Source organism: Spea bombifrons, chromosome 9 (genome assembly GCF_027358695.1).
Source record: "Spea bombifrons isolate aSpeBom1 chromosome 9, aSpeBom1.2.pri, whole genome shotgun sequence".
Lineage (NCBI taxonomy): Eukaryota > Metazoa > Chordata > Amphibia > Anura > Pelobatidae > Spea > Spea bombifrons.
Genome location: NC_071095.1, coordinates 13,215,485 through 13,237,317, shown reverse-complemented (window position 1 = coordinate 13,237,317; position 21,833 = coordinate 13,215,485). Strand labels below are relative to the sequence as shown.

Genomic DNA, 21,833 nt, shown 5'->3' with positions numbered 1-21,833 from the left:
AACGAACTCTGTTCTAGATTTGCCAACATATGGCAGTTAAGGGGTTACTCTGTATTCCTGTTTCCAGATTTGCCCGAGCGTGGTAGATAAGAGGTTTGTGGTTTTGTGCCGGGCAAGCGCTAACTATTCATTCCTGAAACTGCTCCCCACGGCGAGGGAGTCAGCACTGACTCAGGAAAAGCCATAAAGTTTACACTCCAGATAGAGCTCTGAGATGAGAGAGACCCGCGGTCTGGAGTGAGAGCGACCCACTGTGCCGGGTACCTACCGCTCCCTCCCGAGCGCTGGATCCCTGTTCTGTGATGTGGCAATAAGTCACAGCCTCATCTTCCCGATAAACCTCACATTAAAGGAGGCCAAGGTTCAGGGACTCAACGATTAAGGAAAGCTGCTGCCCCCGTGCCAGGCAGGACCCCGTTGCGCATGTTGTAGGGGACGCAGATCCGTTCCATTCCTGCGAGTGAATAAATCGCATTCAGTGAGGGAAGCGAAATCTCTTCATCTCGTATAATCCCTGCGCAGGCTTGGCGTTATTATTTCAGGGACTGTATAAATGGCTGACATTGTGGCTTCCAGATGCTGCTCCGGCCTCATCCGTAAACAGACTCTAAAGAAAGCAATTTAACTGCTAAACACCTTACAAAAGTAGGATTAAAACGATAGAATCTAAATGGCTCCATAAAAGCATCAGAAATATCCGTAGGACTATATGGCTCGTCCTCCAGGGGTCAGACCGTCCAGTGGTTGCCCTACCCTCTGACCCTGTTCTGGGGCAGTCGTGGCGCGCAGCGTGGTGATGGGGTGCTAATAATGTCTTTTAAACCTAAAGGGAACACAGAGCTGTATCAAAAGAAACCCATCTATAAAATGCCCCGGACGCCAGACGACGGGCAGCACGACAAAGGTAACAGTATTTACGGTGTCAGCGCTGCATGATGTGTGCCCCGCATGCGCCCCCCTCCACGGACCGTGACACACGGGGTCTGGGGCTTGTCACAGATTCACACAAGATGAGACTCTGCACCGCTATACGAAGTGGGGCGGGAAACGCAGTTAGGAGCTGGCGAATACGGCGAGTCAGAAAAACATAGATTCTCCATAAATCGGCCTAATTAGCTCATTATATGTAGATATCTTTAACTGTTTAAGGGATGGGGTTTGCCGTCCCAGATATAATATATATATATAAAAGTTATTCTATATTTTAAGTGACATCGTTATTAGTAAGTTCAGCCAATCAGTCTGTAGGCATCTGTAAGTTTCCAGCCAATCACAGGCAGCATTTCAGTTCTGGTGGGAGTGTCACAGCCCTTTAACCATGAGCATGCACACGCATGGCCCGGCACCCAGCAGCCCCTGCACCGACGTGTTTGCCGCATGGTACGTCTGCTTGCAAACTTCCCACCTTCTTCATCTCTAAACAAGCCGCCTTCATTCGTCTCGCTTTGTATTTTTCACGAACATTCTTTTTGGAATTTCAAGTTTCATTTTGTTTTTGAAAAGGAACACAGTTTCTGTGGGGGGGTAGAACCGCCGTAGCGCCTCTTTGGGCTTAAAGCACACGCGGCCACATGCGGTATTTGGTAAAATGCACGGACTTTAAGTTTCTTAATAAAAAGTCGTGGTTGAGTGAGGAGGCTCTCCAGAAATCTCTCCCCTCCAACCATTTACTGAACAGATGGGAACACATTCGCCCTGAAAGTGGATGGACGGTCTGGGAACCCTATAAGCCCAGCCTGCAGGATAGTCAAGCGAGGGTCTTGGGACCCCCATTAACTGTGGACGGGGATTCTCTTCCCATGTGTTTGCTGTTCAGTTTCTGGGCTGGAATGCTGTGCATGAATCTCTATCTTGTTCGGATAACGTCATGTGATGATAATTATAATGGGGCTCGGGGGGGGGCAGGGGTCACCCATGGGTGCGCAGCATGGTGCTGGCGTATGAATGGCTTGCCCTTATAGTATCCCCCAACCTACACAGGACATATGGATGGGCATGAAGCCAACGCTTGGCTGTACACCCACATCAGCACAAACCGATGGCTGTGCCGTTTACATTTAAAGAGCTTGAATTTCCAGCCAGAGCCTGTAACGTTTCATAGGCGCCATGCACCTCGCACGTGGTCCAGGGTCGAACGCAGCCCCCAGGCCTGGCCAGCAGCGAGGAACTCGGGCACTCAATCAGCGTGTGGCCGGGTTATCAACCGTCGCCACCAAATATATGTTTTTGAGAGATTTAGGCTGGGAATACTCTGTCCTTAAATGTATGCGGAGACGCCTTGCTGAGAACCACTTAAAGCCAAATGAGAAGAACATTTGCAGAGTTATTTTTGTGCTTTATCTCCATACTACAAATAATTGGCAGATTCATCATTAGAACATAACCTTTACCCGCCAGCGACCCTGTTCTGGGTTTTCTTTACCTCTGTGGCCGGAGCCGACTTTGTATTTTTGAATTTCAAATCCCAGAAATAAACGCAGCCGGAGATCGATGGCCTTCGATAAAATACGAGCGGGGCAGCACGATGAGGTCACTCTGCACTCTGTCTCTCTCATTGGGCAAAATGATGGTTGTGGGTAACGCGTGCCCTTTGGCCAGGCTGTCGTGTTTACAGAGGCCACGCATTGAGAGCCATAGTCCGCATAGCATTGCCATCCGTGGGCAGCCTGCCTTGGCCGGCAACCACTCTTTCCCAAACGCCGGTCACAGTCGAGGGTGGCTGATAAGTTTCTGTGGAAACTCCCGGCCGCCATATTTATCCATACCAGGGTCCCTGTCTTCCAGGGCTCGGTATTTCAGGAATGGAAGATGCTACAAGACTCCTGAGTCCGGAGTTCAAGAGAGTGGGACCTCCCTTTCAAAAAGGTACTGACCGCATGCCAGTGAGTATCGGGGGGACCGGAGGGTGGGGCCCAAGGAGATTCACTAAACATGGCGGGTTCCTGCTGGAGCCAAAGGAGATGTTCTGTCCTTGGATTTCATGGTTTCCTTGCGTTCGTTTGTCATTTGGTTTTGATTCTGTCTGTATATAAGGTACCAGAATGCTTCGTATTGAAATGTTTGAAACCGAACTGCCGAGGTGGCTGCCGGTGCTTGAGCCCGTAACACAGCTTATTTCTTTTCCCATTTCCCTTGCAGGGCGGCCATTAACCATCTTCAACACCCAGGCACAGATAGCCATTGGAGGGAAGGACCGAGGACGCCCATTCCAGGGTCAGCTCTCTGGCTTGTATTACAATGGCCTGAAAGTGCTCAATATGGCGGCTGAACATAGTTCTCACATCAACATTAGTGGGAGCGTGAGGCTGGTGGGAGAGGTTCCCTCCATCCTGGGAACAACGCCAACCACCTCTATGCCACCAGAAATGTCCACCACCATTATGGAGACCACCACCACGCTGGCCACCACCACAACCAGGAAGAACCGATCTTCTCCAGGATCCACGGTAGGTGCCATGTGTGGCGCCTCTTCTTTCCCCATAAGAGAATTGGCAGATCTGGTGATGTTGGCAGCTTTTAATCCACCAACCAATCAGTGTTAGAATGATTTTATTGTACGTATAACTGAAGCTACTGGACAGGTCACCATGACACCAAACAGATTTGGCGTTATTTTAAATGTTTTAAATCATATTTGATGTGTTTTTTTTTCTGCCCACCAAGGGATGTTCGCCTCCCAGTCAGCACAACACCCCAAAATCATAAGCCGTGTGAAAAAGTTAAAAACCATCTTCTATCCAAATCTTTAAGAACATACGGCGTCCTTGAAATGTCACATTTGCATGATGACTGACGCTGGTTATTTAACTATATTGTGCGTTGCAGATGCTGCCAGGGCATGGGGGGGGGGGGCAGAGCGACAAAATGCTTCATCAAATCGCACAAATGAGACGATTCACACTGGATTGTGCTCTTCTCTCGATAATCGCTCTCTGTTGTGGATAGGATTCGGCCGGCTTTGTGCGGCTGCAGATGTTCTCGCAACCCCCTGGTCACTTCCCAAAGAGAGCGGCTGGCTGCGTCCCGGTGGGTGACCCGGCTCTTCCGGCTCGGCTGGTGAAACAGCAGTAACGTTTCTCTGAAACACGCGCTAAATCAGTCACCGTTTTGTCAAATAGGAGGCCGCGTGAGCCGCGCAGGTTATCTGTAAACTGATGCTTCTGGTCGAGATCCTGTTTGCGCCAATGGGCAGCGCTTAAGCCGCAGTCTACTAAATGGCTGCCACGCATTGCTTGATGTGGAGCGTGGAGGGGAAGGTTCTGGATAACACTGAGTATCTGTATTCTGTAATTGTTATGGTGGGACGGTGCAGACCTCTCCTGTCGCTCGGATTTTCTGTAATTGCTGTAATTTAGTTAATAGTCACATTAACATCACTGCCTCGGGAAGCGAGCGGATGCGATATCGCGTTAAACATGTTCGGAATGTATATTTTATTGTTTGTCAGATTCTCTTGGGGCAGGAAATAAATGCGATAAGAGGGAGACTCTTCTGGACTCTCAGAGACGACATTAACTAGAAAAAAGGCCTTAGAAGGTCTTAATTATGTCCTGTCCACCCATTGTACAGTGCTACAGAATTTGATGGCGCTATATAAAACAATAAATAATAATAATAATTGAAAAGCGACTTTGCGCCGCCGTATGTTGAGCTAGAGATGATCCCTTCCTGAATACAGGTGTGATGGCTGGTCTTTGCTCGGTTGGTTAACTCATAAAGGCCCTTTCTGGGTGAACGAGTTTTCATGGCAGATCAGAGACCGGACCCTGGATCAGCAGCGAGCTCATTCCCGGCCGGTCTGTTAGGATCCTGTCTCTGTGCCGGCTGGTGTGATTATGTCTGTAAAGGCGAGACCCTCTCCCCCAGTAACGTTCTGTCTGCTCACAGCCGACGGCCTCGTGTTTTATTAAAACCATAATTCCTGTCACGTCGTTCTTCCAGTTAAAGGGCAGATAATGGGCACCTTGTGTCTTATTACATCTTGGGCCACGTGGATCAGATGTATAGCAACAGGCATATTCCGGATGGTTACAGCCACGCGGCTATTAACCTGACTGTGCCAGGAGTTCCAGAAAACATGACCTATGTGGGGCTGAGATCTGGTGGCAGATTGTTTGGGGATTTATTCACTAAACAAAGTGCAGGCGGCTCCAGCTGACCAACTTCCCTCTGTCTTATGAAGAACAAAACCTGCCAAGTTCCTCTTGTAGGAAGGGCTGGGTGGCCCTGTGTAATGTATAGATAAACCAGTGAGCGGACAGTCAACAACCCACAAATTGAACTATACATTATACAGGGGCCAGTTCACTGATTGAACTATACATTATACAGGGGCCAGTTCACTGATTGAACTATACATTATACAGGGGCCAGTTCACTGATTGAACTATACATTATACAGGGGTCAGTTCACTGATTGAACTATACATTATACAGGGGCCAGTTCACTGATTGAACTATACATTAGAGAGGGCCTCCTCAGCCCTTCCTGGTGGAGAGGCTCCCGGGGTCAGCCCTTCATAATGCGCAGTGAAGTCAGGGAGAGATGTTCAGCTCCCTCGCAGACTCTCTCTTCCGAGGGAGGGTACATTCGATTTGCGGTTCCTACTTTTTACTGCATTCAGGTATTTTTACCCAAGAACTGAGAAATAAACATCTTTAACATCGGGGCGCTCGGCATTGGACGGCCTGATGCTGGATTCCTGAAATTTCATACAAAATGGGGGGGGAATCCATATTTCCATAATAACAAAAAAAAATGATTCAGCTGGAGAATGATTTTCTGCAAGCAGCATTTTAATCAGATCCCCGCCAGCGGTTTAGCTCCACTCTGGAGGATTCCGATAATTTAAACAGAAAATTCCCGCGGAGGGAAGGAAAGGCTCTGCACGCTATTGTTGTGTGGAATTGTATCGCATTGTATTCTTCGAATATAAAACAGACGGTGTAACGAATCCTGATCGGATACCGAAAAAGAAAAATAAAGATGGCCTGGTGATGGGCTCGCCTGGGGCTTCGGCACCGCGGACAGCGCTCTGACGCCTGCGCACAGAGGCTGATGTGAGGACTTGGGCTCAGATGGAAAATGTCCCATCTTTAACTATGCAGTGTCGGGGGTTACATCGGGTCTTCTCGGAGTAGGGGCTTCTTGGGGTCCAAGGATCCAACAGACGCTAATAACTGGGGCTACCGAACGTTTTACTGGATTAGGCCACCATCGAGCGTACATTCACCCATTGACTGGGGACCCAGTGAATGCCGAGTTGGGGGTCCCTCTGAGGTCCTCTAACATCTCATTAATGGAGAAGAACCAGATCTAACACACGGGCGCTGGAACCGTATTGTTTCACGACAAAGGACTTGTCCTCTCAAGCTCCAATCCGTGGCATGTTGGGCATAAAGAACTGCGAGGAGATCGCTCTGGCAGTCCCGCTCCGTATAATGATCAAAGAGAGAAGACACTTCTGGAATCTGACATCACCGTTGGCCCCCATCGCTTCTCACACCAGAGCCCCTCCGTACCGGTGACTGGAAATATATGCAATTAATGTCATTTTCAGAAAATACCATTCGTTTCGGCTCCCGCGCCTCAGTATAATGCGAACTGGGCCCGGGCCCCTCAGCCGCCGGTGTTACTGCAAAGGGCTCATGCCGAGTTCCACTAATAACGAAGGGTTTGGCAAGACGATTCCTCTGGACGTTCAGCAGAAATTAAGCCGTATTTACAGAACGTGCGCTGAATGCAGCCCGGGGACCGTTTGTAGAAGAAGCAGCTGCGGTATTTTTACTTCTCGCGTGGATTCTCCTGATCTGTGGAACGTCACTGGAGGTGTAAGGTGGGAAGCGGGGATTGCGGAACGATGTCACTGGAGGTGTAAGGTGGGAAGCGGGGATTGCGGAACGATGTCACTGGAGGTGTAAGGTGGGAAGCGGGGATTGCGGAACGATGTCACTGGAGGTGTAAAGTGGGAAGCGGGGATTGCGGAACGATGTCACTGGAGGTGTAAGGTGGGAAGCGGGGATTGCGGAACGATGTCACTGGAGGTGTAAGGTGGGAAGCGGGGATTGCGGAACGATGTCACTGGAGGTGTAAGGTGGGAAGTGGGGATTGCGGAACGATGTCACTGGAGGTGTAAGGTGGGAAGCGGGGATTGCGGAACGATGTCACTGGAGGTGTAAGGTGGGAAGCGGGGATTGCGGAACGATGTCACTGGAGGTGTAAGGTGGGAAGCGGGGATTGCGGAACGATGTCACTGGAGGTGTAAGGTGGGAAGCGGGGATTGCGGAACGATGTCACTGGAGGTGTAAGGTGGGAAGCGGGGAAGCGGGGATTGCGGAACGATGTCACTGGAGGTGTAAGGTGGGAAGCGGAGATTGCAGAACGATGTCACTGGAGGTGTAAGGTGGGAAGCGGGGATTACGGAACGATGTCACTGGAGGTGTAAGGTGCGTTCCGTGATACGTCGGGCCGAGGCCGCTGCTGGATGTCTTCTGTGGTCTGTCTAACCGCATGGCTGTTCCTGTCCAGTTGGCCCACATCACATTCAAGCAATCTTCTGAATCTGCTTTATAAAGTAAGACGAGATCGCGCCTGCCTGCTGCTCCATCAATACAGGACAGAAAGTCATTTCCTCGCCGCAGATAAACACATTTTTCAAGCAGAGACATTTTATGAGACGTGAGACTGGCCCGATCCAAAGCGGATTACCCCGATATCTCGGCGTGAGATCACCTCATTCCACCGAGCGTAACCAAAATGATAATCTTCATCTTCTGCATTCACTGACTGCCGGTCAAACCATATTCAACACCTTATGTGATGAGCACGGCAGCCATGTGCACGCCGCCCTGCAAGTCAGTCCCTGTTCACTAGTGCCACGTCTTTCACACAGAAACAACGCGGACTCCACATCTTCTAAGTGTGTTTTAATTCCATGGGTTCTTATCACCTCAAATAGCGATTGGTTTCATTATATCCAGGGAGATGATTATCTGTGTGTGTACACAGTACTTTAAAGGGTAAATCCCACTAAAAAATTCCAAAATGGCCTTTTCTGGGTGCTACACCGAACCTATTAGACAAAGACTCCTTATAAAAATGCCTTGGGGTAAACAATAGAATTGCTCAGTCTTAATCACCCAATAGGACTATTAGACTAATTAAGGTCTATGGGGAAAGGAACTTCGTTAACGAAAGCAGGACTTCATTAGCACTACCACAAAGAATTGGCACAGACTGGAAATCTAAGCAAAATCTCGCTAATTCCTACAACGCCGTCCTCGGGATGATCAGAGTTCTGAGGATTGCTACATAAAAGCCGGAATCTGAAGCGTAAAGAAAGAGGTTTAACCTTTTAAGCTCAGGTTGATTGTACAGAAGGTTTGAGAACGGACTGCTGTGTGATTCTGTTCTCCATGCGGTGGTCACTACTATTTCCGCGTCTTGCCACCATGCTACCCCGGGGTAACTTTGCAGAGGTGACCTTGACAGGACGATACAAGCGGCTTTAATCTGCTGGAATGATCGCGTCCCGAGTGTCGGCGAGCACAAGTGCATAAATACAGGAGATGACATATTATCAGCCGGAGCGCAGCGCGCCATAAAGCTCATCCTGCTTTATCTCCTGCCTGCCCACATGTGATGGATGCCGCTGCTTGTGTGGCAAGCGTCTGGCAAGCTGGATTAGTGTTATTAGCGGTGTGCTTGCCTGCTGCGGTAACCATACCCCGTACGGGTCCTGGAGGACAGCTGAAGGGAAGAGGCAAGTGAATTAACCCTTTAGCAGGCAGGGGTGAAAGGAAAAATGAGGAGTGGCCGGAGGAACGAGGTTGGTAATAGCCATTTCCAAATTATTAAAAAATCCAGACCCCGAGATCCTCAGCCAACCTGCGACTGTGATGGGCTCAGATCTGCGTGTCCTTAATATTATTATTAGAAGAATTTACACCATTCCCGATTATGACCGATAACTTCCGACTGTCCGTTAAATGTGGGTGGTTGAATCAGAGGTAGGTTTCATGAAACCAGGTGCTAATACATATAATGGATCTTTCAAGCTGTGTAATTCAGTGCAATCCACTCATGGATCTGCTGGCCAGATTGTCAGCTCTTTGGGACAGCCTGGCTGTATTTACATCATGCATTTGACTTGTGTGCTTGTAATACAAGAACATAAACTCTTGGCTGGATTGTGAGAATGCGGTTCTGACCTCTGCCGACCGTCCCTTGGGTGAGAATGACACATCGCCGCGTGTGCGAATGAATTACGGTGCTCTGTATCAGGCAGTGTTTCCGACCCCCTTGTAATAACCCCGCTTATCTTGCGCTGCCATTCTCTGTAGTGTGTCATTCAGCCCGGGACACTTGTCAGGGCTATATGTCACTGTCTATCTGCATGCGCAGGAATAATGTCAGCAGCCTCCCATTACAGATCCCTGGGTAATTTCTCCCAGTGCCCTAAGAGTCCCCTCTAATATCTGTGCTGCATGGTGGAAACTGGAGCCGTGTTCCTGCGTGTCCCACGTGAACACCAGCAACCGGATAAAATAATCTATCCATCAATCTTCGCCAGGATAATTCCTGAACGAGGCTCCCGGAGAGCTGCCCCCAGTAAATATCCTTTATGGCGGAGCCGCCGCTCCTCTGAGTTATAGCTAATAAGCCGCCTTTCTGTCCTCCCTATAAAGCGCAACGCAGACAACTGAATTAAATAAACAGTAAGTCAGTGCTGGCGGGTCGTATATCACCGGTCGACAGCGCGGGGCAGATTCCAGGGGGCTGCCTCCTCACACAGGGCACTGAAGTAAGAGATGGCATCTGCTGGCAGAGCAAAGGACACGGGAGCTGACGCTTCTGCCGCCCTACGTGTTCTGCTTTTAGCCACACGTTTATATACACTTCACACAGACAGAAGGAAAGTGACCGTTCCAGAGACCTCATTACTACTTTAACCGGTGCCCTTTTGCCCATCAGGTGGGGTTCTGTGGCCAGGGTGCTAAGTGACACGAAATGAACTGGCCGCAAAGAAACTCTAAAGGGTTAATCAGTCTGAGAGGCGCATCCATCAGCGCGCAGGAACTCCGTATATTATCCACGGGCTGCTGCAGGCCGTTCATCACACGTGTCATCTGGATTATTAGTAATAAGAGCGAAGGACATAAAAAGCCGGAGCGAGGGATCTGTGACAGTTTTATTCTAAAGCACTTGAGGGGTCAGTGACAGGTTTATTCCTGGGGCCCCTGAGGCTGCGTCCCGGCGGAGGTGCAGATATTAAACAACCACAGGCTTCCAAGTGACAAGAAGGAATAGATTGTAAGCTCCCAGCGATAGTCTGCATTCTGACGGCCAGGCGTTTACGGCGGTGAAGCTGTAGCCTGGGTTTGTGAGACGGGTCTTGTTCTGTTCCCCGGGGAACTTATTATTGGACGAAATTCATCAATAAAAGCAACTTTCTTTCACATTGAAGTTAAATCGATAAAATCTCTTGAAATTCATAAAGGGTTTTTTGGTTTCTCTCCTCTTTCCCCCAAGTAGTTCTTTGGTCTCCCCTAACGCAGCCTGTCCCCTGCTCTCCCGCAGCTCACCGACGAGCTCGTCTCCTCGGCAGAATGCTCCATCACCAGCGATGACGAAGACAGCGTGGACTGTGAATCTGCCACAGGTACGTCAGGTCAGTGTAATTTCTGCTTGCTAATTACCGGAAGCATTAATTCTATATCCTCATTAGTACACGGTAATATATACATATCTGCCATGTATATATTGTAGAAGAGGCATGTAAATAAACACTATATGTACTCGTCTGTCCTGCTCTGTCTGTCTGGCTTTGTATCTCGCTATCTTTTTGTCTGTCTGCTCTCTCTCTCTGCATATAAATTAACCCAAAGCATCCAATCCCATGAAGAAGAGGCTTAGGGGAACGGGGGCATTAATGGGGTCCTGGGGACTAGGTTGGGGGACCTGTATTTGTGTCCAGGTGGGGCTATTGTTGTCAGAAACACACGGCCCTTGGGGTGAACAGGCATACTCTATTTAAGAGTGTGACTTAAAGAGCGCTATAGTCTCGGCGCTAGAACCTCCCGTAGACGGTGCCCGGACGTCCACATCATACCGTGGAACCCGTGGAAGACATCACAATCCTTGGCCATTTCCCTCATCTCCATGGGATGCTGGAGGCAGAAGTCATGGCAAATGTTATACAGGGGCTGTAACTGATTTGCACCCTGCCCGGACTGTCGTTGATAAGACAATAGATGCAGATATACTGCCTGCCATGAACGCTGCAAAATGTATCCACCTCAGATACATTTTCAGCTCTAATTTAAATGTATGTTTGACCCAAATCTCTTCCTGTTTTGAGGGGGTGTACCATATATAAGTGTCTGTGTGCACATATATATGCTCTGTCTAGACTAATGCATTGCAGACACGATCATGTCCTCTCTTCCAGAATAAACCTGGAAAGCATGTGTTTAGAGACAATTATAATTTTTTTTCTTCTTACTAAAAAAAAAAAAATGAAGAAATCCAAAAGGCCAGAAAAGTTAAACCTGGTGAAGGGTGAAATCACTCCGTCGTAGCGAGCAGCTTCTCTTCTTACTGCTCGATGTTGTGTTGCAGGCCTCTCCGCCAGGGATGGGGTTATTAGTATGGCTGGCTGTGCCGTTCCTTAACATTCTAGAACCGGTGTGAGAATTCTAGAAGCGGGATGTGTTGGTAGAAACCTCGCTCTCTTACCTAACCTCATTGATCACGCCTGGGATCGTGGAGCCCAGAAAGCAGGCAGATGAGGAACAGACACTGCCGTTTTTATTAAGTAAGCACTCACGTTGGCGCACAATCCCGTTACTGGACGCAAGACTTGGCTCAATCCTTTACAATGACCAAAAGCCCGAATACTATAATCAAGCCATAACTTTCCTCCATTCCCAAGCCAATGCTTGTTGAGGTTAGCAAGAAAAAAGCGGGGCAATTAGTACGTGGAGAATAATTTAATCGTTTAGTCCCATATTGTCTGGACACCAGGCCAGTTAACAATGGAGAGAGTATAGAGTCAGGCGTTATTTCACCCCAAAGCATTTCTCCCGGTCTGTATCAGGATACATTTCTTGGCTTTCACCATAAGACACAATGGCGGCCGGCGCCTTCCACATTCCTCCAGGATCACCACGCTCGTGGACATGCTGTTTATAGGGTACAGATGCCAAACCCGGGGCATTAATATCACATTTCAGCGTCTGGTAGATTTTATTCTGGTTGTTCTGTCGGAGGTTTCCCAGAAAAGATCTTCTCCTCGCCATTTCCCAATGATATTTGCCTGAGAAGCAGAAAGTAGCTGCTGATCTCCGCAGGTTTTTCTCGGTGCCCCCCGTGCACAGATAGTGAGAGGGGGGGGTCAGGCTCATCACCACTATTGTGCAAATTCCCACCGGCTTTTGTTGCTTACGAACGCGGCATGAAAGTGACGAGACAACAGCCCTCGGCGGGGGGCCTGCAGCATAATGCCCGGGGGTACCGTGTCCTCGGCCGGGAGCAGGTTAAAGCTCAAAGGTTATCCCGCAATGTGATCATTTGCATGTGAATTCAGTGCAAACAACACGTGGCCTTTCCATGTATGCCAGTCCCTGCCAGAAAAGCCAGCATTTCTTGTACCCGTGTATAGGTAAAGGTTTACACGTATTGGTTAAATATATACAAACTGTATATATTTCTGTATCATTTTCTGTTGATCCACGTCATATTGCACCGCATGACTTTTTTTGGTGTTTTTGAATCATTCAGTATTTTTTTTGTGGGTGTTAAATGTCTTTCATATCAAATGTTTTCATTTTTTTTTTTTAAAAACGTCTTTTTCCATTGCTTTTTATTTTAAACTGGAAGCGCTTTCATCAATTCCATCGTAACCCAAACACCTCTCTATATTTTTGAACAGAGGCAACAAAATTGTTTTTTCTGCCATCGTGAGAATTAGAATTGGTGCCATGAATATAAACTCTTTTTCTGTCAAGGAAAAGTCTAGAGCAATTTGACCCCCCCCAATACACTGAAATAAGGGAGCTGAATCTTCAGAGCCCCCTCTCCTCTGCCTGTCCCTATAAACCTCTCTCCTCCTCCTGATCGCTCTGAAGCTCGCTTAGTTCATTCTAGACAAATCCGGAGACTGGAAATCTGTGATTCCAGCACCGACTGCTGCTCTGCTCAAACCACATGCACTGCACGGCCCGCCGAACCCGAGGGGTCTCTGCCCAGCACAGGGGGCACTCAGAGGGTCTCAGTCAATACTTCTGCATGAAGAACATTTAGAAATGTAAGCTCTGAGCCTGTGGAGAGGGCGGCCTTAGAAACCCTATAGATAGAGGCTCCATTCATGAATGGATTTATATGAAGGTTCTGAAAATGCCAGGTCTTCTTAATGCAGAGACAATAAATGTATGGTATTGTATAGCAGAGGATGTGTAGTGCGGTGCACTATTATAGTACAGTACGGTGCACTATATGGTATTGTATAGTAGAGTATGTATGTGTAACATGGGGCACTATAGTACAGTACGGAGCACTATATGGTATTGTATAGTAGAGTATGTATGTGTAGCATGGGGCACTATAGTACAGTACTGTGCACTATATGGTATTGTATAGTAGAGTATGTATGTGTAGCATGGGGCACTATAGTACAGTACGGAGCACTATATGGTATTGTATAGTAGAGTATGTATGTGTAGCATGGGGCACTATAGTACAGTACTGTGCACTATATGGTATTGTATAGTAGAGGATGTGTAACATGGGGCACTATAGTACAGTACGGAGCACTATATAGTATTGTATAGTAGAGTATGTATGTGTAGCATGGGGCACTATAGTACAGTACGGTGCACTATATGGTATTGTATAGCAGAGGATGTGTAACATGGGGCACTATATGGTATTGTATAGCAGAGGATGTGTAACATGGGGCACTATATGGTATTGTATAGCAGAGGATGGGGCACTATAGTACAGTACGGTGCACTATTCTGGTACCGTATAGTACACTGCGGTGCAGTATGTTTCAGAGCAGAAGTTCTCTTTCTGGAGCCAAATGAAGGAATCGAGCAAGGAGCAGCTGGCCAGCCCTGCATACCCCGTCCAGCCCAGATGGCATTACAAATAATTTTATTGCCGCCATATAGTGTCCATTGTACATTTAATTTGCGCAGCACTCATTCCTGGTTTGCAGCATGCCATTCATTCGCCTACTGCAAGCCCTCACTTAACAGCAGAATCCCCTGAGTGTCCGCTGGCCGCATGCCGGCCGTCGAGCTGCGTGCGCCATGTGCTTGCGTTTCTGTGGCATGGTGTTTGTGCGTCATCCTCTCTTGGGTTGGTCGCTGTGTATGATGACTGCGATAGCTGCCTTTTCTTTTGCTGGTTCTTTTATAGACTGTCGTGCTTTCCATCTCCCCATCCCCCTCTCCTGTCTCACCCCAATCCTTCCCCAAGGAGATTCCACAAAGGCTGATCTCACACCCGTCACGTAGTGGCAGATTTCTTTATCCATGAGCTTGAAGTCTATCGGGATACTATAGTCTGACGAATTCTGTGGCAATTTGGCAGGGGACTGTTTTCGGTCCCTCGTAACGGAGGCAGATATGCCTCAAATCCGAGCCATAGGGCATAAACCCCAGTTCTGGGGGAGCTTTGGATGGACCAGGAACAGACGTGCGCTTCTCCCCTGATATTTCTGGGGACTGACCGAGAAGGGTCCTTCTCTTCTTTGTGGGTTAAACTGAAATTGAAAAATATTTTGTTACGCAAACAGCTGGAATCCACAAGAAGAACGCGCTCCGTCCCCTGACGATACCCAGAGAGAGCAGAAGGTTTCAGAAATATATTTCTGGAGAAAAGCACAAAAAAGCGAGACCCCGGGGACAGGAACACGAAGCTTGTGGAGGTTTACTGAACCATCCTAAATTCCTTGCACTTGTCGTTCTCTGTCCGCTCGTGTCCTCGCGTGGCCCACAATCGTCTGCTCATGTTATGCTCTCATATCGTTTGTGGCCCCTGACAGAGACCTCCACTCGCCCTCTTGTGGCTTTTAGAACTCGTTGGCACGCAATGCCGTATAATCATCCCAGTATTTGGAAGAAAAAAAATCACATTGTCACAAGTTTTCTAGTCCGTCTTCCCCTTATGAATAATTTATTCTTTAACGTATTCCTCATCATTCATTTCACCTTCTTTATCACTATGATGCCGATTGTCACGTGAAATAAGTCCATCAATGCGTTAGAGAAGGCTTGCTAGAAGAAATCACCAGGACCGGACTCCTGCCCACGCTTTACAGAGCCGCTCCGCTGCCCTCCTGCACCGTCCCGCCTGGCACGAGATGCAGATCAGCGCAGCCAACCGTACCAAGAAATTCACCCCCTTTACGGAAAAGAGTCGTATCGAAAAAGATGCGATTTGACATTCAGAAATTGATTCAATTTAACTTTAGCAGCTTGTAAAACACACTGTGAAAAATTAAAGGCCGCCGGCACACGTGAGTTAAACAGGCGGCTGTTTGAAGATGAAAGCTGCCCTGGGTGCTAAGTGAAAATTCAAGTGATTCTTCAGCACAGGCTGCAAAAAAAGCGAGAGCGGGCATTGAGCGAGCGGTCTGTAGCCTGTCCTACTAATTGACAAGTTATTTTTTTAATGAAACCGAGCGATGTGGAGGAAAGAAGTTACCCATCAAGAAGGTTCCTGCTGACATCAAACTGCTGAAGTCTTTCATTTATTGTGCCCTACATTTCAGGCCGTGACTTCTAGTTAATTAGGCTTTTAAAACATTTCCTAAACCCAAAGTAGCTGGGCCTTTCTTCTTCCCATTACTCGCTCCGTCCTGAGCGGGTAGAACTATTATGTTTACAGTCCGTCCAGAAAACAGAAAATCAAAGCACCTCCGCTGCTCAGCCTGTTGCTCCCCTGGGGTGAAATCCAGCGTCCATCTGAGATGAGCTAAAGGCTAGGATGATAGGCATTGGCTACCGGTCACTCCAATCATTCATGGGCTTTAAGGTGAAACCAGTGATAGGATGGGTCATGGTGCCCAGAGACTGATGCGGGGTTAAGGAAGCACTCAGCCATTGTGGAATCTCCAGTAGGACCAGCCAGAGACAGAATTAAAAGATGCGTTTTTGGGTCTCCTAAGACACCTGTTAAGTGCTTTATTTGACCTCATGTCTGTGGGTGATCCCCTGTGTAGTGAATGGAAGCAGCTCGTGTCCCGTTAGACACCGCGTGCCGCGCAGGCGCAGATGCTTCCCCTGCAGATCTCGTAGGTTCTGCTATACTCACCGCTGTCATAGTCCATTCTTTTTTTTTGTAAGTGTTTGTAGTTTTTACTCTATCAGAATGTGTCAGTGCAGGCGAAAGCGATCGTAAGCCCAAGACAAAGGCGTCAAAAGAGAGAGGCTCATCGCTATCTCGGGTCAGAATAAAGCTGCCAATAACGATCCTGGCCGCTGGACCCACGGGCGATGCCCTTCCCATTATCCCCAATACACTTGCTGCTTCCAGTCATTCCTCCCCTGTCCGCCCCTATGTGTTACCCCAAACCACCCTCTGCTCGCTGGGATTTGATCATTTTTTGTTAATACTCTCCCTAAATGCAACTTAAAGCATGCACTGATACCCTGCAGCCCAGAACGACCCACTGTCGGTTTAAACTCAATGTCATGCACAGACAGACAGCCTTGAATCTGCCTAGAAGAGCGTCCACTAGAACGGCCACGCTCTGTGGATACATGATTGCGATTATTGCGCTCACAATGGAATATTATAAAGCCAAAGAGATACGCGCTCCTCTGGCATTAAGCCATAAATACTGGGGATTCGTAACGTTAATAACTTTAACCTGATAAGCCTCAAGTGCTGCATCTCCAGGCCAAAGAGCGGTCTGCGTGTGTCATACATGCAGTCTGTGTGTGCATCGCTAGAAAACCCTGTGAAGTATTCCTTATGTTTGGACATCTAGGGACCGGCTCCTGTCCTCCCCGTGGGAATATAATATATTTTTTTTAGTCCGTGTAAGTTTTATTTGTCGATGTGCATCTCCTCGGGAAGACTGTCCCTTTATTTGATGCTTGGTTTGGTTCCACAGTTCTGCCCTTCCCTGCATTAAACGAGCCTCAGAATATGCTGCCATTTTTAATGCATAAACGGAACAACTTTAGCTGCTCGGACCAACGGCCGTCGGCCCTTCTGCGGCCCCTGTGGAGGTCACGCCACAAACTTCTCAGATAACTCCTCGCACATTCCACAGGAGCCAGTCTGACACTAAAAGCCACAGAAAACTGCCCCATGCCCCTGTTTTTTTACTATTATTAACCCTTTAGTGTCACACCCCTTGCTATCTGGCCCGCAGCTAAAATTGTTCCACATTAAGTTGCCTCGAACCCTGAGCCCCTTCTGTTGTGAATTGATTTTGCTCTGCTCTACATGTTAAAATCACTCATTTTTTCCACTTCTAACTATACAAATCTATATTTTTTTTTAGTAGAAGAAAAAAAGTTTGGGGGGTATTTTTGATAGCGATAACATTGTTTTTTGGGTTGTTTGGTGTGGAACGGACGCTTTTTGGGTGGGTGGCGGACTAGAAGGTGATTTGCATGTCGGAAAAGTTGCAGTTTAGGGTTTGTTACATTCTCAGTGTTTAGAGTTTTGCTTTTTCTAGATGGGCATGCAAATGTTCATTTTTTGTTCTTTTGTTTTTTTGTTTCTTTTTCGTATATTGCCTGTCCCTTCCTTACAGCCAGAAGCTCAAAAGCTGCTAGATCACTTCGTAACGCCTTATCATGGACATGGCAACTGGCTCATACCCTCGGCCTACTCATTTTCATCCAATGTCTAGTGTCCTCATAGATCTGACCTCTCCTGGCACCCTTACCTCTCACCTTTTTTACCTTCTCACACCCTCTCTAATTCATTTCGTTAGATGATTTCCAATATGATTGATTCATTCCCAAGGCAAAAAGCAGAATGTAAAAATAATATATGGCCAAATTGATTTTTTTTTCCCCCCCACAATGAATTTAAGCTGACTGGGTATTTTTCCAGTCTAAATAAATTTGCTCAAAAAAAGCAAAAATATAAAATTTAAAAAAACCCCAAAACAATATAAATCTCAGTGTCATCCTTTGCAGGCTTTTACATTACGTTCTCTGTTATATTTTCTATTCATAATTATAAACCTGACCCCCCCCCCAAAAAAATTAGCAAATCAGCAACAGAGAAAAAGAAGTGGCACGTGACGCTGTTACGGTGTAGGGTTTTTCTCTTTGTGTTGTCGTGCTGTGAGTTTGTGTTTGTCACCTAACCTGTGTCATTCCTTGTCTTAAGAAAAAAAAAAAAAAAAGATGATTCCCAGATGATTGGGGGAAAAAACTGATTTTAAATCATTTCGCTAAACATTGTTATATTTTTGTTAGAACGACTAAAAATAATAAAAAACCCACTAGCTAGCAAAAAAAAAAAATCGAATGACAAGAATGTATCGATTTGACATTCTTATACAGCTTGTTTTGTAAATCTTTTTTCTACATGCCAAAAAACATGCGGGCAATTTGTGGATGTAAGTCAACTGCACAGTAACGTATTTTTTCTTCTAATTCTTCCGTCTTATTATATTTTTGTCCGGTGGTATTTTTTGTTTCTCATTTTTAAGCCGTTTCGTTGGGGATCTTTATTTCAGTTCATTTCAGTTGCCTCTTGTTTTAACAATTCATCGTTTTCAGAGTTTCTTTCTTTCCGCTCTGTGACTCCAACATGATTTCTTTGAATTTGCCGTGCTCTGTGGGGGATGTTCTTTTTATCATTTGGGCGTTTTTTGGTGTTTTATTTTGATTTCTGCTGGTATTGTGTGATTCCACGAGCTGAATTTCATATACACATTAGCTTAGTAGGATTAACGATGATGGTGGATAAAGAGCCCTACCCAAGACTTATAGGAAAGGGGGGCTTCTTGCCGAGCTTTCACCGTAAATGCCCCGGTATGTACCCTGTAAACAGGGGGAGACAGACCCTTAGGTGCTCCGCTGCAGCATAATGCAGACCCCACGACCAGGTCCCCAGCGTGCCTCAGAGGATATCGTCTGATATTACCGCATGCATTGAGGACAGCCTGGGGTCGGTGAACAGGTGAATAACCCCACTGACATTTAAAAGGCACGCGGTCACCGCAGTGGGCGAGTGAGCAGGTGGGCCACGGCAGGCAGGCGGTGTGAAAGTGGGCAGTGTGTGTAGGAGGGCCGCGACAGGCAGAAGTTGTGTGTAGGTGACCCGTGGCAGGTGTATGCACTTGCACCATGGTAGTCAGTAGGTAGGGGCGCGTGGGTTATGGTAGGTAAGCAGAGGCTGAATTCAGGGTACTGGCGCTGGGGGGAGTCCGCACAGATATTACGCCCCAAAATAAAATGTAATCCCTAATGCTTATCTTTAAATTGCTCTTTATACCTGCCAGGATTCTCCGCACATTTGGAAATCCCGTCTCCCCGGACATTAAATTAGTAGCCAGGTTAGGAGAGTAGAGCAAATGGCGGAATCACGCATACACAGCTCGTCCACTCGTCGCTGACACTGCCGCAGTGAGCGCTTACTAATCGCATTTTTTTTCTCTCTCTCTCTCTCTCCTATTTTCCCTTTTCTGTGTTAGGAGGGGAATTAGTGATCCCTGTCCTTGTAGAAGATCCTTTAGATCTCCCCACCATAGCTACACGTGCACCCTCCATCTCTCCCTCCCCCACCTTCCGACCACTCCTCAGCATAAATGAGACCACCAAAGATTCCCTGTCTGTGACCCCTGAGGCGGGGTCACCTTGCTTATCGGACCAAGGCAGCGATGGTTGTGATGATGATGATGATGATGGCTTGGTGATATCTGGGTATGGCTCAGGGGAAACCTTTGACTCTAACCTGCCCCCTACTGATGATGAAGATTTTTACACCACCCTCTCCTTGGTAACAGATAAGAGCCTTTCCACATCATTCTTCGATGGTGGCTTCAAATCACAGGCGCCCAAATGGGGATCAAAGGACTTTAGACCTAACAAAGTCTCTGAAGCTGGTAGGACTTCTACCACAAGTTTGCCCCCTGAGCTGATACGCTCCACGTCTTCATCTGGGATGGTGCCCATGGTCCTAGCTGGCAAAATGAATAACCATGAGTTCAAACCCCAGCCTGATATAGTCTTGCTACCGTTACCCACTACCTACGAGCTAGACAGCACCAAGCTCAGGAGTCCGCTAATAACACCCCCCATGTTCCGTAATGTGCCCACAGCAAACCCCACGATGCCAGGAAGCAGACGGGTCCCGGGGGCTTCTGAGGTGGTCCGGGAGTCCAGCAGCACGACGGGAATGGTCGTCGGCATTGTGGCAGCCGCTGCCCTCTGCATCCTGATCCTCCTGTATGCCATGTACAAGTACAGAAACAGGGATGAGGGCTCCTACCAGGTGGACGAGACACGGAACTACATCAGCAACTCTGCCCAGAGCAACGGCGCTCTGCTGAAGGAAAAGCAGCACGGCTCGAAGGGCGGCCACAAGAAGCAGAAAAACAAGGACAAGGAATACTACGTGTAAACGAGTCCTCATATGTGTTATCAAAGCAAATACCGGTACGTGAACAAAACAAAAACAGCAAAGGCAGAGCGTGCATTGCTGCCGATGTACAGAAATCTAAATCCCGCAGACAGTAGCACTAACGTTCCAAGAGCGAGAGACGGAGCATCCGCTGCCTGGTGCCAGAGGCCTGAGAGAGAGCTGGAGACAGCTAACTTTCCTGCTCATCTGTAATATAAAGCACACTTACTCTATTGCCAGGGAAGGCAAAAAAAAAGAAATATATAAATCTACGTATAAATATATATATATATATAAAATATATAAAAAGAAGAAAGCTTAGCGAGCTCCAGCTGACCCGTTCTAGGGCTCTCTCCTCCAGCTGCGTGGGTCCAGTTCAGGAGAACCCCTGGGGTCCATCGCACCGCCACTGAGAGAGCCTTAAAATACTAAAGCAAGGACCAGACATACAGTGACTCTGAAACATTATTTATTTCAACTACTATGTATTTATTTTTTTCCATTTTTATGTATCTGGTTTCAAAAGATTTTTTTTTTTGGCGGTTTTGTTTCGTTTTGAAAGCTCAAATAACTTTATTTATAAAGAAAAACAACACATGGCCAAAACGTGGCCATGTACAGCCAAGGAACTGTAGATTCCATGTACAATACCAGGGCGAGTGAGCGAGTGTGAGTGAGGGTGTGTCTGCGAGGTGAGTGACCGCAACCGAAGATTGTTGCCATATTAAAAAAATCACGGTGTGTTCTCTTTGCATATCAGGTCGTGGTGTCTATAGAACATATTGTTTGCGGTATGTTTAAATAAAACACAAAAACAAACTATTTTGGAGAGAGAGAGAGAGCCGGCGGGGGCCGGGTCTGTTCTGAGGCCCGGCTTGTATCTGTACATACGCGGCCGCCGCCGGAAACGGAAGAAAGGGACATGAAAAAATAAATCCGAGCGTAATGGCGCCCTCCGGCCGGGGAGCGCCGTCTGAAACGGATTTCATTGCGTTCTGGTTTTGTGACTTTCTGCGATGCATGCAAAAAAAAAAAAAATACAAAAAAAAAGGAAAAAGAAAATTTACAAAAAAAAAAAGGAAAGGGAACTGGTGTTTGAAGAGACGGTTGTGACAAATGTGAAAAATAACGGTCACAAAAGCCAAAATGTCCGATGAAACGGTGAGAGTAGCCGCAGAAGCGCGTTTTCCCGTGGAATGTTCTGATTTTAGGACCCCTCACGTCTGCC

At 47.4% G+C, this 21,833-nt stretch overlaps 1 protein-coding gene across 6 annotated transcripts in view; it reads left to right on the top strand.

The window, feature by feature from the left end:
- The window catches only part of NRXN3 (neurexin 3), a 110,000-nt gene extending 88,576 nt beyond the window's left edge, over nucleotides 1-21,424 (top strand). For 2 of the 6 annotated variants that reach the window (XM_053474686.1, XM_053474690.1), the window contains 5 exons: nucleotides 830-904; nucleotides 2,785-2,865; nucleotides 3,139-3,446; nucleotides 10,580-10,661; nucleotides 20,304-21,424. In XM_053474686.1, the coding sequence (XP_053330661.1) occupies nucleotides 830-904; nucleotides 2,785-2,865; nucleotides 3,139-3,446; nucleotides 10,580-10,661; nucleotides 20,304-20,605 (848 nt within the window). In that variant the 3' untranslated portion in view covers nucleotides 20,606-21,424. Of the gene's footprint in view, nucleotides 1-829; nucleotides 905-2,784; nucleotides 2,866-3,138; nucleotides 3,447-10,579; nucleotides 10,671-17,777; nucleotides 18,000-19,676 lie in introns of those variants that run through there. The other 4 variants (XM_053474685.1, XM_053474689.1, XM_053474688.1 and 1 more) reach the window with 4 other exon arrangements.
- Nucleotides 21,425-21,833: the final 409 nt, after the last annotated feature.